Genomic DNA, 16,054 nt, shown 5'->3' on the forward strand with positions numbered 1-16,054 from the left:
GAGGGAAAAAGTCATGTCTTGAAGGAGTTTTGAGGGAAAAAGTAGGATTTTGCTGGAGTATTGTGGGAAAAAAAAGGATTTATTGGAATTTAGAGGAAAAAGTGTTTGTTAGAGTTTTGAGAGGAAAAGTGGGGCTTTGGGGGTTTTGTGGGGAAAAAGTGGGGTTTTTAAGGAGTTTTGAGGAGAAAGTGGGAGTTTAGTGGAGATTTGAGGGGAAAAGTGGGGTTTTTAAGGAGTTTTGAGGAGAAAGTGGGAGTTTAGTGGAGATTTGAGGGGAAAAGTGGGGTTTTTAAGGAGTTTTGAGGAGAAAGTGGGAGTTTAGTGGAGATTTGAGGGGAAAAGTGGAGTTTTGGTGGTGTTTTGAGGGAAAAAGTAGGTTTTGAAGGGAAAAGGGGTTTTGAGGGCAAAAAGGGGAGATTTCGGGGTCTTAAGGGATAAAAGGAGACTTTAGAGGGGAAAAAGGGAGAGTTTTGGAGTCTTAAGGGTTAAAAGGGGGGTTTTGAGGGGAAAAAGGGGGTTTTGGGGTCTTAAGGGATAAAAGAGGGGTTTGAGTCGAAAAGGGGGGGTTGAGGGGATAAAGGGGGTTTTGAGGAGAAAATGGGGAGGTTTTGAGGTCTTAAGGGATAAGAGAGGTTTTGAGGGGGAAAAAGGGGGGTTTTGGGGGAGTTTTGAGGAGATCAATGGGGTGTTTGAGGGTCTTGAGGGGCAAAAGTGGGGTAATGAGGGGAAAAAAGGGGGTTTGGGGGGAGTTTTGAGCCAAAACGTGAGGTTTGGTGAAGTTTTGAGGCAAAAGTGGGAGTTTAGAGGAGATTTGAGGGGAAAAGTGGGGTTTTTAAGGAGTTTTGAGGAGAAAGTGGGAGTTTAGTGGAGATTTGAGGGGAAAAGTGGGGTTTTTAAGGAGTTTTGAGGAGAAAGTGGGAGTTTAATGCAGATTTCAGGGGAAAAGTGGGGTTTTTAAGGAGTTTTGAGGGGAAAGTGGGAGTTTAGTGGAGAATTGAGGGGAAAAGGGGGTCTTGAAGGAGTTTTGAGGAGAAAGTGGGAGTTTAGTGGAGATTTGAGGCAAAAAAGTGGGGTTTTAAGGAGTTTTGAGGAGATAGTGGGAGTTTAGTGGAGAATTGAGGGGAAAAGGGGGTTTTGAAGGAGTTTTGAGGAGAAAGTGGGAGTTTAGTGGAGATTTGAGGGGAAAAAGTGGGTTTTTGGTGGAGTTTTGAGGGAGAAAGTGGGAGTTTAGTGGAGAGTTGAGGGGAAAAGTGGAAGGTTTAAGGAGTTTTGAGGGAGAAAGTGGGAGTTTAGTAGAGATTTGAGGGCAAAGTGGAGTTATTGGTGGAGTTTTGAGGGGAATAAGTGCAGTTTGGGTGGGAGTTGAGGCTGGAGCTGAGGCAGAACCGTTTCCCTGAGAGGGGTGTGAGCCCCTGTGCCAGGCTGCCCAGGGAGCTGGGGGAGTACCCAGCCCTGGAGGGACCCCAAAGCCGTGGGGCTGAGGTGCTGAGGCCGTGGGTCAGTGCTGGGCTGGGCAGGGTGTGGGGAGCACTGGGACTGCAGCAGCTTCAGGGGCTTTAACCACCAAACAATTCCTGATTCTGAGGGGAAAAGTGGCGTTTGGGTGAGGTTTTGAGGGGAAAAGTGGGGTTCAGGTGGGTTTTTGAGGGGAAAGGTGTCTTTTGCTGGAGTGTTGTGGGACAAGATGTGGAGTCTGGCCGGCTGTGAGGGACTTTGCTCGTCCCTTTGGCTGCGGGAGGGGTGTCAGTCGCATGCAGGACGGCTGCTCTGCCAGAAGGAGGGGCTCGGAGACAAGAAATCAGCGGCAGAGCCTGAGCGGCAGAGGAACGCCGGCAGTCGCAGCTTTCCTTCCCCTCCAGAGAGATGCCAGGGGACCCTTTCAGCCAGCCAAGCTCTGCCTCACTTCCCTCTTTTGCGGTGTGAGGTGTCCCTCATGGTGCACAGCGAGTCTGCTCAGCCCACCCTGCAAACGCCAGGACGCTGAGGGATAGAAGGAAGCCCTCAGCCCCGGGTGTCCTACCCTTGTAGAGAGGTCCTAGGATCCATGTCAGCCAGCCAAGTTCCACCCTCCCAGCCCTTGCTGCCTGACAGGCTGCTCTGAGACCTTCCTGAAGGGCTGGGGGCTTTCTCCTGTCCCTCCGTGTCCATCGCGTCTTTGTTACAGCCTGGCTCGGGCAGCGCCGAGCCCAGAGGCAGAGCTGGTGAACTGGCAGCGGCTGCCCACAGGGGAGCCAGAGCCCCGCACAGCCAATGGCAGCGCAGGAAGCGGGCACAGCCCTGATTGACGTGTGCGCCAATCGGAGGCGGCGGCGCCTCAGAGAGGGCGGGCCCAGCCACGGCTGTGGCAGCCCCGCAGCCAATCAGAGACATCATCGCCTCAGGGAGGGCGGGCCCAGCCCGGGAGAGAGTGACAGCTCCTCAGCCAATCAGAGAAAACGCTGCCTCAGGGAGGGCGGGCCCAGCCAGGGCAGTGACAGCCCCGCAGCCAATCAGAGGCGGCCTCGCCTCAGGGCACAGAGGGAAGGTGAGGCCAGGGAGCCCAACATGGCAACAGGGGAAGGAAGGAGAGGAAGGAGGAGAGGTCACTGGTGAGGGATCAAACTGAGGCCTCCTGCAGAGCCGGCCTCTGCAGCACCCTCCCCGCTGCTCTCCCCACTGTTCTGTTACAGCCAGTGTGTGTCTGTGGGAAATGATTTGTGCCCAGTGTGTGAACCTAAAAGGTTTGAAGCCCCTCTGGTGTGATGTGTGTGAGGGAATCAGTGTCCAGGGTGTTTGAAGCCCCTCTGGTGTGATGTGTGTGAGGGAATCAGTGTCCAGGGCGTTTGAAGCCCCTCTGGTGTGATGTGTGTGAGGGAGTCAGTGTCCAGGGCGTTTGAAGCCCCTCTGGTGTGATGTGTGTGAGGAAATCAGTGTCCAGGGCGTTTGAAGCCCCTCTGGTGTGATGTGTGTGAGGAAATCAGTGTCCAGGGCGTTTGAAGCCCCTCTGGTGTGATGTGTGTGAGGAAATCAGTGTCCAGGGTGTTTGAAGCCCCTCTGGTGTGATGTGTGTGAGGAAATCAGTGTCCAGGGTGTTTGAAGCCCCTCTGGTGTGATGTGTGTGAGGAAATCAGTGTTCAGGGTCAGGAAAAATGTGGGTAATGTGTGTCAACATTCTCCAATATTTGTTCAAGGTCAAAGCTTGAGTTGATGGTGACATGCCATTGAGAGTTGTTCAGTCCAGAGAGAAGAAGAGATTTGGCAGGAATGTGCCATAAACCCTATAGCCTGAACAAATCAGCCTGGCCTCAAGTTAGCTTGAATTGGGGTGATCCTAAAGAGACAGACAGAATTGGTCAAAGGATGGTTAGAAACTGATAGAAGAGATGGAAGTTGTCAAAGAGATAAGAGCCAATGGAACTAGAGTACAGAAATGTAGGCAGGGGCAGGAGGAACAGCCCAGCAGCTGCGGGGGAAGATTGCAACAGGCCTTGTGAATGCATGGGGAACAAATCTCCAGGGTTTTCATCATGAACTGGCAGCAAGTGTGTGTGTGGGGGCCTCAGACTCTCTCATCTCCATTGAGTGAGGTTGTTGCAAATGTGCTGGGGCAGAAAAACTTCTCTACACCAAGTCAGATCAGCAGAGACATCCTTTATGTGACGATGCGCCGGGGACACAGGATGGTTCCCAAAGAGGCTGGAAGCTCCTCGCTTCTGCTGCCATCGGTGCAGGGAGGGAAGGCCCGTGCAGGAAAAAGCCCCCGTGATCCCTTGTGCCCTGCAGCGCTGCTCCCGAGGGCCACCCCCAGCGCCTCCTGGAGGGCCGCCGGCCCAGCGCTGTGGTAGTTTGAGCCTGGCTGGATGCCAGGTGCCCACCACACCGCTTTATCCCCCACCTCCTCAGCAAGCCAGGGAAGGGGAGGAAATAAGATGGGAGTCTCGTGGGTTGAGATAAAAGCAGTTTAATAAATAAGCAGCAAAGCCGCGCGCGGGAAGCAAAGCAGAAGCAGATAAAGCTGTTCCTCTCTACTTCCCATCAGCAGCGATGTCCGGCCACCTCCCGAGAAGCAGGGCTGCGGTACGCGTAGCGGTTGCTTTGGGAAGGCCAGAAATGAATCTCGCCTCCCCTTCCTGCTCCTCTCCCCCAGTTTATATTACTGAGCTGACGTCATATGGTATGGAATATCTCCTTGGTCAGCCTGGGTCAGCTGTCCTGGCCATAGTCCCTCCCAAGATCATGCCCACCCACAGCTATTGGTGAAGGTGGGGGAAGGAATGCTGGAGGGACAGCCCTGATGCTGTGCGAGCGTTAGTCATAATATTGATATCAACAGTAAGCACAGCACTGCAGGAGCTGCTGTGGAAAGTCACTATCATCCCAGACCCACTACACATGGCAATTGCAACAACTTTCTCTTTTTACCCACCTCAGCTTTAGGGTTGGCACAGGCCAAGGAGCAACAGCAGTGTATAGGATCGTTTAAGCACCGTGCCTCGATCCCTGCAGGCAGGGGATGGGAGCGGGGCCAGGGCGGGCTGGGGGTGCGGGGCACGGGGAGACACCTGCGAGTTGCCGCTGCCGGCTGACAGCCCGTCCGTTGCGCAGGGCTGTTGGTGGCGCGCAGGCGGGGAGGAGAGGGAGGAGTAGAGAGAGGAGAAGCCCATGATGCCGCTGGCTGCCCTTGCCGCCAGGGCACGTTGCTGGCTCACGGAAACTTTGGTGTCCACCACAACCCCGAGGTGTTTCTCTGCAGAGCTATTTCCAGCTGGGTGAGCATGGACTGTCCTGGTGCTTAGGGCTGTTCTGCTCCCGGTGCAGCAATGTGTCCTAAGTGCTTGTTGAGCTCTGTGAGGCTGCTGGCAGCCCGCTGCTGCAGCCGGCTGAGGTGCCTCAGGCTATCAGCAGCACAACCCTGCGCTGGATCAGCCGCTCGTTGCAGAGCGCTGTCACCTGCACATGTGCTGAAGGCAAATGCTGTCCGTTCCCGCACGTCTCCCCCCGCCACATCTCTGCCGCGGCTCTTAGCGCCGATCGAACGGAGCAGCCTTTTGATGCCGTCGGGTCATCTGCGGCACCGTCCCCTCGTTTCCTGCAGCTCTGAAGCTCGCCAGCACCGTTCGGCAGGGGCTGAGCGTGTGCGCAGGAGCGCTGGGGCCGAGCAGGGGGCCAGCCCGCGCCGGTGCTGTGGCGCCGCCCCTTCTCCTGCGCGGAGGGGCCCTGTCGCCGGGGGGCCGGGCCGGGGCGGCTGTGCGGGCTTCGGGCAGAGGCGCGGGCGCTGTGGCGACGAGGGGCCGAGGCGACGGGGCGGGCAGCGGCGGGCCCGAGCTCGGCTCCGCTCGGCTCGTGTGCGGCCCCGCCGGGCCCTTGTTCCGCCGATGGCGGCCGGGCCGGGACCGTGGCTGCTGGGCTTGGGCTTGGCCTTGGGGCCGGCAGGTGAGAGGCGGCGGGCGGGGAGGGCGGCGAGCCCGGGGCGGGGGCAGCGGCAGCGGGAGGGAGGGGGACAGGGAGGGGGAGAACAGGGAGAGGGACGGGTGGAGAGAGAAGGAGAAGCTGGGAGAGGGCGAGGGAAAGTGAGAAGGAGAGAGGGAAGAGGAGGGTTCGGGAGGGTTCGGGTGCGGGGCTTGCCCCGCTGTTGCGGCTGTGTCCGGGCCGGGCGGGGGGCGCTGGGCCGGCGGGTGCCCGTCCTCGGGCCGTGGGCGCGCCGTGCCCGGTGCCCGCGCTCTCCGTCCGTCCGTCCGTCCGTCCGCAGGCGTGTGGGCGCAGCTGAGGCTGGTGGAGGCCGGCGGAGGGCAGCGAGCGCCCGGGGACTCCGTGCTCCTCTTCTGCCGCGGACACGGCTTCAACTTCGGGACATACGCAATAAGATGGTACCGTCAGGCACCCGGAGGCAGGCTGGAGTGGGTGTCCTTTATCTCTCCTAGTTCATCACTGATTCAACGTGCACCGGCAGTGAATGGTCGAGCCTCTGTGTCCCGGGACAATTCCCGGTTTAGGACAGCTCTGTCTCTAAGTGCCCTGAGCCCACAGGACTCTGCCCGCTACTTCTGTGCTGTTCGCACACACAGGGACGGGAAATGTAAATGAGTTTTATCAGAAACCTCCTGGCACTGCCCCAACTCTGGGCCTCAAAACTGGGGACTATTCCCACACTTTTTCAGTGCTGCTCCCCGGAGAGTTGTGTAGTTACAGCATCAGTTTTCCAGTGTTGATTCTGAAAGGGTCATTTCAGTTGGTTTTGTCCCTTTCTGTCCTGACCCTTCTGATTGCCATCTCCCCATGTCTCAGGCTGATCCTTACCCCTGTCACACTCCATAACCTTTTTGCCTTTGTAAACAGTTTTTGCTGTTAGCTTTGGTTCCCACCCAGCCATGGCCCAGCTGGTGGGGTCTGTAAATAGCCTTGCTGTGGTTTTGGGCATGGCTCAGGCTCACTCAGTCTAGCCCACAACTTAGCTGCCTGAGGACTGGGTAGAGAAAATGAGGGAAATACAGTGTCATTTGGAAGCTTTGGAGCAGAATAGGGAATTTGTGCTTTTTTTTCCCAGATCTGAGACTGTAACAGGAGCAAGGGACAACTTGAGAGCTGTGGGGCCATCTTCAGAATCCCAGCAGCAACGGCGTGCAGTGCTGCTCCAGAGGAAACTTGGGGTGGCCCTACAGCACATCTCTATTTGCCCAGAGAGGTTTTGCTGCCAGGTGAGTTGTGGTAGTTTAGACCAGTGTCCACCAAGTCATTAAATCACTCCCCCTCCTAAATGGGACAGGAAAGAGAGAGAAATATAACAAAGCACTTGTGAGTTAAGGACAGAGAGCTCACTCAGCAGTGAGCGTCACGGGCAAAACAGACTCAACTTGGGGAGAAAAAGGTTTGATTATTACAAAAGAGGAGCAGGGAGATGAGAAATAAAACCGTCTGAAAACCCCCTCCCCCAACCCCTCCTCTGCCCAGGACTCCCCTTCCTTCCCCCCAGCAGCGCAGACCATGGGGCTTGTGCTCAGTTCATCACAGATGGACTTTGCCGCTGCTGCTGCTCAGGGAGAGGCCTCCTCACGCTTCCCACTGCTGCACTGTGGGGTCCCTCCCACGGGAGACAGTCCCTCCCCAACTGCTCCAGCGTGGCTCCTTCCCACGGGCTGCAGCTCCTCACCAACTGCTCCAGCCTGGGGCCTGCCATGGGGGCAGCTCCTCACACCCTGCCCCAGCGGGGGTCACCCACCGGGAGAACAGTCCCATAGGGACACACTGCTCCAGCCCGGGGCCCTCCCAGGCTCACAAGCGCTGACACAAACCTGCTCTGCACGGGCACCTCCCCCACAGGCTCCCAGCTGCTGCCAGGAGCTCGCTCCACGATGAGCTTCCAGCACAGCCACAGCCTCCTGCAGGCATCCACCCGCTGCGGCCTGGGCTCCTCCACGGGCTGCCAGTGGGTCTCTGCTCCCTGAGGACCTCATGGACTGCAGGGGCACAGCTGCCTCACCATGGTCCTCACCACATATCACAGAGGAGTCTTTCTTCCAGTGCCTAAGCACCCTCCTCCCCCTCCTTCTCCACTGACCTTGGGGTCTGCCCAGATGTTTTCACATTCTCCCTCCCTGTGGCTGCTGCAGTTTTGCAACTGACCAACAACCTCCCTTCTCAAATCTGTTCTTCACAGAGGCGTTACCTCCATCACTGGTTCTGCTGGCCACACTATTTCTGACCCAAGCCTGGAATCTATTGGCGTTTTTGGGCACCTGGGCACACCGCTGGCTCATGTTCAGCTGCTGCCAATTAACACTCATGTCTTTTCCCTCTGAGCAGCTTTCCAGCCTCTCTGTCCCAGCCTGTAGCACTGCCTGGGGTGAGTACAGTGACCAAAGCTGAGGCAGGGAAGATGTGGGCAGAGCTGATCTGCGGGCAGAGAGGCAACAGCGAGCGGCTCTGGCCACGTGTGCTGCCGTGTGTGTGGTGATGTTCTCCATCACAGGTAAGTGAAAGGGTTGATGTTTCCTGGGAACTGAGCTTGCCCCTGTGCTCTGCAGGGCTCTGTGGAGCTGTGCTGGCTGCTGCAGCCTGACCTGCCCCTGGCTCCCTTCCTGCCATCCCTGCAGGGCACAGCAGTGTTGGACATCTGACCAGCCTCTGCAGAGGTGGGATGGGGATGCACCAACCTGCTGCTCACTCATCTTGTGGGCTGGTGGTGTAACTGGGGCTGGAAACTGCTCATGGGGCACTGCAGCCCATCTTAAAAAAAACAGGTTTCAGGAGGGCAGTGTAGTTGTTCCCTACTTGCCTGTGAGAGGTCCTTGTCCTTGCTGTGCTCATTCAGAGCCATTCCAGGGGCAGGAGAGTGGATTCCTCACCATCCCAGCTTGGGAAAGAAAGGGCTTTGTCCTTCAGATGCACTTACTGTTTTGAATGGGAAAATCAGAAAAAGCTCCTGTCTGACACAGAAGAGGGGAAGGTGTTGCCTCCTTCCTGGTGCCAGCTCTATTTCTCTGCTAAACTTTTTCTGCTGAGTTCACAGAGAACCATTTAGTTCTCCTACCAGTCCAGTGTCTGATGCTACACCAGCATCACTCCAGTCTTTGCTCCTTGGAGTGATCACAGTTTGTTGCTCCTCACTGAAGCAGACAGACACTGGCCAGGTGGCCTCTGAGCAAGATGAAGGAACTGATTGTGTGGGAGGCTGATGGAGTCATCAGCAAACAACATCTTGGGGAAAGAGACACCATGGTTTCTGGTGCCCCATGGAAACAGGGTGTCACTTCACTACCCTGTTTCTGCAGCAGCAGAGGACTGAAAAGGGCAGAGTGCTTGCAGGGCAGCAGAGGGCTGAAAAGGGCAGAGTGCAGGGCCAGAGCAGACCTGGAAAGAGGGGGGTTAAATCCATCATGGATGGTTGTTGCTGGCCTCAAGGCAAGGCACTTGCTACACCTCTCTGAGCTGACTTTCCTGGCAAGGGGCATAGAGGTACTGCAACAACTTGTGGGAGGCTGTGATGGCAAGTGTGTTCCTGTGGCCACCCAAAGGGAAAAGGCTGTTCAATTGCATCTGAGAGCCCAGTGAAAAACTGTGTGTGTTCTCACTGCTCTGGGAAGACTTGGCAGCAGGCAAAGGCTGTGAGAGAGGCACCTGGATGTACCCAGGTCTGTTACAGGAGGCATTTAGAGCTTGTTCTCTTTCTTCTGCCAACATTTCAAAAGACTGAAAGTATCACATCAGACATCTCAACATTTTCCTGGGAGGAATGAGGGAATAAGGAGGAGAAAACACTTAAACACAATAAAGAGTAATTACAACAGTAATGCAAATAAACACGGAGTAATCCAGTGGGGAACCACTGTATCAGTGGGGAGTCACTGATTTGTGAATAGGATGAAGTAATGCTGTTTCGTTTTGTGTCTTAGAACTGGGTGTGAAGATGCAGAGACTGCTCCATGATCCAATTAAAAAGCCAGCTTTGGTCAGTCATAACTAGATATTTCCCCCTTCAAGCTCAGCCAAGGGCTTAGGTAAATAAATAATAGCCCACAGAATAGCCAACACTGTGGTCAAATAATCTAGCTCACAAGAGCAAAGAAACTGAGAAACAAAAAAAGGTGCTGGAGTAATTGGGAAAATCCTTCCAAAACCCTTATAAAAATAACTCAAGAGATAGTAAAAATCAGATACCTGAGTGCATAAGCAGCTTTAGCACATCAAGGCAGATTCCATCAAACCACTGTCAGCTAATCCAAAGTAATGTTTTAACAATTCATAAATGTGATGTTTGTCATTTCCCATGAAAACAGGTTTTGAGACCATAAATACTGGAAAGTCCAGAAAGAGTTAGGAAATTTAGAATGAAAGTAGTTAGAAATTGTTAAGATTGGGGCAACTGGTCCACAGATGTTCTTGAAAGTTTCTTCATTTGCTGCATCGTCAAGATGAAACATTCTTGAACTTGGAGGAGTTAATCTCTGAAAATCAAGCAGTTCCAGGGCCCTCTTCGTTCCAAGGCCATAACCTATGGGATTTTTCTAAGCAGGAGAGCCCAGATTCTGCTTTCCTGAAGTCGAGGGCTCCAGTCCTGCTTTTCTGCATTGTCTTCTCCTCTCTGGATCCTGAGCTCAAACAGTGCACAATAAGTCTGTGTTTATGAACAATCATTTTGCCTGCTTCCTTGTCTCAAACCAGCATAAAGACTTTCTAAGGCACTAAATGACCCTCAGACACCAACTTTTAGAGCCCAGATAAGAGCTCAGATAAACTCCTGAGAACTGAAACCAGGTTCAAGGTGAAGCAGATTGTCATAAATGCTTTGAGATAGCACTAAAAGTGCTGGATTTTCATGTTTCTTCACTATTTACTGATATCACATTTCTTTATGTGGTGTATTGCATCAGAAACCACTCAAGAAGTCACATGACTAGAATCCAAATTCTGAGTAGTAAAGAAGCAGGAAGTGACAGTTTTTTGCAATGAAATCTATCACTGTGGTGGCTGGGTTACCACAATGATATAAACAGCATAGGGTCCTGTACAAAAACCTAGAGGAGGAAAAAAGGCAACATATTTTGGGGAAAAAAGAAGCTGAGTGACTGAAATGATTAAGGAGGCAAATGCAACATTCTTTTAATATTTCTGTTTATCCTGGGAATAGAGCTCAAAGGGTTTCTAAAAGGTGGATGAAAGGTAGAAGCTGGAAATTCTGTCCTCACTTTGAAATCATTGAACTATTTCATTATTGTTTTTCCCTTTCCAGTTTTGGAAGAAAATGTGGAAAAAGAAGAAAATCAGAGCCCCTTGATCAAACCTTAAAAAAGTGTCCTGTATTGAGAAAAATGTTACACCTGAAAGATCTTTTGACCACCCTGCAAGGCAGATGCCATGCAAAATTCAAAGCCTAATGCACCTCTTTTTAGCAAAGAGATCCATCAGCATGCTCCTGACAAGCTGGACATGTAAATCTTTTCTTGTCTGTCTAACCAGCCTTCATAAGCTGAGCTCTGTCTGGCAAGGAAGCACGCTGGATGATTCCCTTCAGTTTCTTGATTTTATCAAAATTCATGTTGCTAATCTTGTCCTGACATTTGTATGTGGAACCAGCCTGGTTTCTCCATCTATGATCTGAGGGCAAAGATATTTTATTTTTCAAGAAATCACAATGATTTGTTGGCTACTGAATTATTTTGAGACCACTGTTTCCTGAAAAGACATCTCTTTCAAGTTTAAGCAATCATGTTTCATTACTTGTATGTCATAAGAAATTCCTTGAGAAGGCTGCTGCTGTGTAGTTGAAATTAAGGCTTCTGCAGTTGTGAAACCTTTATCATTCGTGTGTGTTGCTTGGAATTGGGAACTGAACTCTAAAATGCCTTCGAAACTGAAAAAGAAAAGTATATAAAAGTTTCAGAGTAACTCTTTGGAAAGATGAGAGAGCAGGGATTTCAAATCCTCTGAAAGCTTATCAGCATCTTTTAAGCTCTTTCAAAGCTCCAATGCTCGGGCACATTTGTCATGCCTTGAAGTTTGTTGGTTTCTTAACACTAAAACATTACCTCTGAAGGTTATTACACTAATTTAAGGAAGCTTGTAAGAAGATTTGTCCATGGACATCAGAAGTTCATTGGCCTCGGGTTGTTCTTCCCTTCAAATCAGTTTATTATACCAATTCTGCATTATACTTCTAACTGCCCCTGGAGCTGTGGAACAAACAATATGTCACAGCAGATGGATGAGAAAGGTCACACTTTTCAGAACAAGCAAAAGAATTTTTGTTGAACCAAGTACCAGTATTACTCTTTTTCATTGTCTCCTGATGTGTCGGAATAGCTCACAGCACGTGCAATGTCTAGTGAGGAAAACTTTCCCCATAGCTGAAAGTTCTTGACCTTGTCAGGAACTCCTGGAGAAGTGGAGATCCACAATTCACAGACTTCTGATTGCTTCTCTCCTACTTCCCCATCTTAGAGACAAAAGTCGTTCTTGCATCTGAGCATTTGTTCTAGAAAAGATCAACCTTGACCCCAGTCCAGCAGCAGCACTTCATTTCTGCAATGTCATTCATTGGGGTAACTTTGCACAATAGTGAAGCAACAAACTGACATCTCTTTGTCCTGTTACTCTTGCTGTGGTTAAACCTTTTAGCCACATCAGGAGAAGATTTGGGGGAGGGGAGGGAGAGTTAAGGAAAACCAGTTATTCTCCTATGTCTCTGGAATATGCAAGACAGTCCTTGATCAAAGTGTTATTTTTAGGAATTAAATTGTTGAGAAAGCGGTATAATTTGACTCTTGGAAGGGAATAAATAAATGTTCTCTTCTGGTTTGCAAGTCCTTTACTTATAAATAAAGAATGAGCTTTGGAAAAAAGGAGGCTTAGAATCCTGTGAACTGAAAGCTCCCATAAAAACCCCTACTCTCTGCCTTTGATCTGATCTTTTAGAAGCAGCAGTAAGAAATAATGAGGAAGAAAAGGCAGTTAGTCATTGATAAAGCCAGGAATTAGTCACAGCTGGAGTATATATGAACTTTAAGTGACAGCACCTCAGACAAGTTGGCAATCAAACCAAATCATGCCCAAACAATGCTTTATTTTTTTTACAGACAACATAAGGAGTTCTGACCCACAAGTCATTGTGATGAAGTCAAAGAAACTGGAAGAAGATGGCAACACCGAGAAAGTAGCTTGTTTGGCAAGGAAGTTCTATACAAAGAATGTCATCTTGGAGGTGTCCTCTAATGAAGTCATATATGAGCAAAATACACCCGTTTTGACATCAGAAGGGTTGTACGATACCATTAAGGTGGTCAGTGCAACAAAAGGCACAGAGGTGGCTTGCACAGCCAAACACGATGGCAAAGAAACATTGCTAGGTACAGTTTTGTGGTACAGCTGCAACTTATTTCTGGAGGCAGCATCTTCTGATGCTTGCTGTTTCTCCTGCTAGTGAGTGCTGTGCTGGGTAACCAGCAGAAATGGGGAAGACATCTGGTACATGAGCAAGTGGAGATGACAGATGTTTAAAAGCATAAACAATCTGAACTGTTTAACAACTTGGAGTTACTTTTTTTGGGAGAAAAGTAAGGCACAATCTTTTTTAAAAATGCACATTTAGTTATGACTAAATAGTTTCCCCTGGAAGCAAACATCTTGGCACAGCCCGAAATAGCCTTTGTAAACACAGCAAAAAGTTACAGTGGTGGGATTTTGTTTCTTTTTCTTGAAAAAGGGGGTTGATTTTTTTACTCATTCAAACACTAAACCCAAAGCAATTCAATAATTCTTCTGTTTTCTGCAAATGCATGGAGAAATCTCCTCCTCTTCATTAATCTTAGAATTAGTGAGTGGGCAGCGGAGCCTCAGGCTGTACTGCCCACGTGTTCCTATGGGAAGGGTCATGTGAACATTTTGTTTAATCCTTTTAAAAATGTGACTATCATTTGTAACATTTTTTTATTATCATGCTACAGAAAAGGAGGCTGAAGAATCAGTAACAGGGAACATTTGCAACACCACAGACATCTCTATGCGAGGTTAGTTACCTAATAGATTGTGAAGATACATGACAATGTTGGTGGTAAATGCATGCAAATCTATTTTCTCAGGGGTAGGGGAATCAAAATACAGCTGCTTTAAAAGGCAGCTGGTTTAGCAGTAGACAAGCATCATAAAGCAAAACCCAGTGTAGACAGACATCCTCCTCCCATGTTGTTGTCATGTATCTCTATCATCTTCCCCTGAATCGATAACCTTTGGGTTTGGTTTTTTTCCCACTTTCTGACAGTGTCACAATATCCAAATCTAGACCATGATCTCTCTCATCTTTATCACTGAACAGATGCTGAAGGGGAGAAAACAAACATGCTCTCTGTGACTGTGTTGGGCTTGAGAGTCCTGCTGGCAAAAAGTATTGCCTTCAATGCACTCGTGAGCATCAAGCTGTTTCTTTTCTGAGGTAAGGAAGCACATAGCTTGATCTATAGAAAAACTGGAAGCTCATGCCAGGAATGACCCCTTGTCTTTTTGTAGTTCTCTGTCATTACACCTGTTCACCTGCTCCTGCTCCCTTTAAATAACTCTTGTAGGTTTCTGGGAAAAAGCACAATGCTTATCTAAACCTCATCCCCAACAACAACCAAAAAAATCCACCTGAAAATCGTCCCATTGTCACTCCCAAACCACCAAGAAAACAGCCCCTTTCATATCCAAAGCTCAGTTCTTGCTGTCTGGTACCCAAATTTTCTTTGCAGCAAACTTTCTTTGCCAGAACAACTCAGGTATTACCAGAAGTGCCTGAGAGAGATCTCACTGACTATTTCAAGTGGTAGAGCACAAAGCCTGGAGAAAAATGAACACAAATAAGGGGTTAAAAGCAAGGCTCTGAAAACACTGACATGTGAAGTAGTGGGAGAAGAGAGAGGAGAGGGGAGGCTTTTTAAATTAAGGTATACAAAGAGACACAAAAGATAGTCCAGGTTAAGCTTTGTGAGTGTCTACCTGTCTTGATCTCACAGCTGTCAGACAATGGCATGTAGCCCCGGTTGCATTAAAGGGCCGATGTGGAAACAAGGCAGCAGCACTGTGAAGAGCAGCTGGAGAGCTTGTCCCAGCAGCACAACGGGTCAAACGGCCAACGTCAAATCTACTGACAACAACCACGCAGAAGACAACAGAGCACCCTCCCCTTCAGACCTTCCATACTGCCGAGTCCTGCCTGGCCAGTGGATTTCATTTCAAGACTTGTAGCTGCTTTTGCTGTTTCTTTTTCTCTGTGGACTGAGGAGACTGTATTTTTTCTTAACCCCCTGCTAAGTAGAAGTTGATCACGCCACTGTTCTCACTTCTACACAGAAGCATCCAACCTGCTTCTGACTTGCGGAAACAGACTCTGTCACTCCAAGAGTGATAAGGAAGGATGTTTATTCGGCACGGTGCGGGCAGGGGGTGTATAAACTTGCCCACCCGACTGGGCAACTTGCTTGACTTATATTTGTTACAAAGTCACAAAATCATATGATGACATTATCCACCTAGACAAAGACACAACCTGTCCCCGATTTGGCATGTAAATTAGGTCTTTTCTTCCTTTCCTTTGCGTGGTGTCTCCCGGTGATGGTCTTTGGGGCCTCGGGAGATGAAGGCTGATAAGTCCTGAGGCTTTCTCACCCCTGATCTTTGGGCAACTTCAGATATCACTTGGCCCCTTGCAGAACCGGTTTCTGCCCTCAAGGAAGTTGGAGGACCCGGGAGGTGTTGTGTGAGGAGATAACCACGACCTTTTTACAGCTCCTGTGTGAATTTATTTTGTCTGAAAAAATAAGCTTGATACTATTGCGATAAGTTAGTATAAGGTTTATTAGTACATGTTAGTATAAAGCTCTGCATCACTTCAATAGCTTTGAAAAATCCAGTCCTCATAGATATATGACCCTTTAAAAACAGCATTTACAGGCATGTTGCGTTATTGATGTATTACTGCTGAGAGAATTCAGGCAGAGTAGATGCTATTTATAGCTTTAATGATTTTTAGATAGCTTTAGCATCAGCAATTTTATAGTGTAGATGAGACCTGTGTTGGATGTGAAGTGATTCAATTCAACCAGATAATGTTCAGCCAAGGAAGTGTTTCTTTATTAAACCTGCATTTCTTCTGCAAAATGTGTGGCACACAGCAGTTTAGGCTACAGAAGTGGTGACCAAAAGAAAGCTTTACTAAGCCTAAATGCTGTGGTTTGTTCTGTGCTTTTTCTTATGACTTTGAGATGGAAATTGCTGAAACACAACTGACCTAATGATCAGTCAGAATAGAAATTCAAATGAGGTCTGGACTTTCTGATGCATCTTTCTTTTGCATGGTAACAGAAAGGCACATGTCTAGAGCAATCAGTTAAAAGACAGTTTGATATGAGTATGAGGAAGGAAAATGCACATTTCAGAAAAAAAAAAGCATCCTGTTTTTTTCCACTCATTGATACTAGGAACAGGCCAAGAGGAATTAATGTAAGGTGGTGTGATGGAAAAATAGTTTCCATAGCAACTTGGTTATTATTCAAAAGACCCCAACATACACATCCCCCGACTCATTTTCTCTCGCTAGCAACAGACAGGA

The 16,054-nt window shown here is 49.6% G+C and overlaps 1 protein-coding gene across 1 annotated transcript; it reads left to right on the forward strand.

Moving 5' to 3' along the window:
- Nucleotides 1–5,354: 5,354 nt before the first annotated feature.
- On the forward strand, nt 5,355–14,627 carry LOC133629513 (immunoglobulin gamma-1 heavy chain-like). The gene is made up of 9 exons (XM_062020168.1): nt 5,355–5,412; nt 5,729–6,055; nt 6,198–6,216; nt 7,895–7,909; nt 11,713–11,729; nt 12,549–12,818; nt 13,416–13,478; nt 13,784–13,900; nt 14,460–14,627. The coding sequence occupies exons 1-8, from the start codon at nt 5,355–5,357 to the stop codon at nt 13,897–13,899; spliced, it is 885 nt and encodes a 294-aa protein (XP_061876152.1). The 3' UTR covers nt 13,900; nt 14,460–14,627.
- Nucleotides 14,628–16,054: the final 1,427 nt, after the last annotated feature.

This window comes from Colius striatus, unplaced genomic scaffold (genome assembly GCF_028858725.1).
Source record: "Colius striatus isolate bColStr4 unplaced genomic scaffold, bColStr4.1.hap1 scaffold_54, whole genome shotgun sequence".
Lineage (NCBI taxonomy): Eukaryota > Metazoa > Chordata > Aves > Coliiformes > Coliidae > Colius > Colius striatus.

Bases quoted from the DNA above. Each gene is read 5' to 3' on its own strand.
- LOC133629513 (XM_062020168.1), top strand. From the start codon at position 5,355: ATGGCGGCCGGGCCGGGACCGTGGCTGCTGGGCTTGGGCTTGGCCTTG. The intron at 5,413-5,728 runs GTGAGAGGCGGC...GTCCGTCCGCAG, and splicing joins CTTGGCCTTGGGGCCGGCAG to GCGTGTGGGCGCAGCTGAGG. The intron at 12,819-13,415 runs GTACAGTTTTGT...ATCATGCTACAG, and splicing joins TGGCAAAGAAACATTGCTAG to AAAAGGAGGCTGAAGAATCA.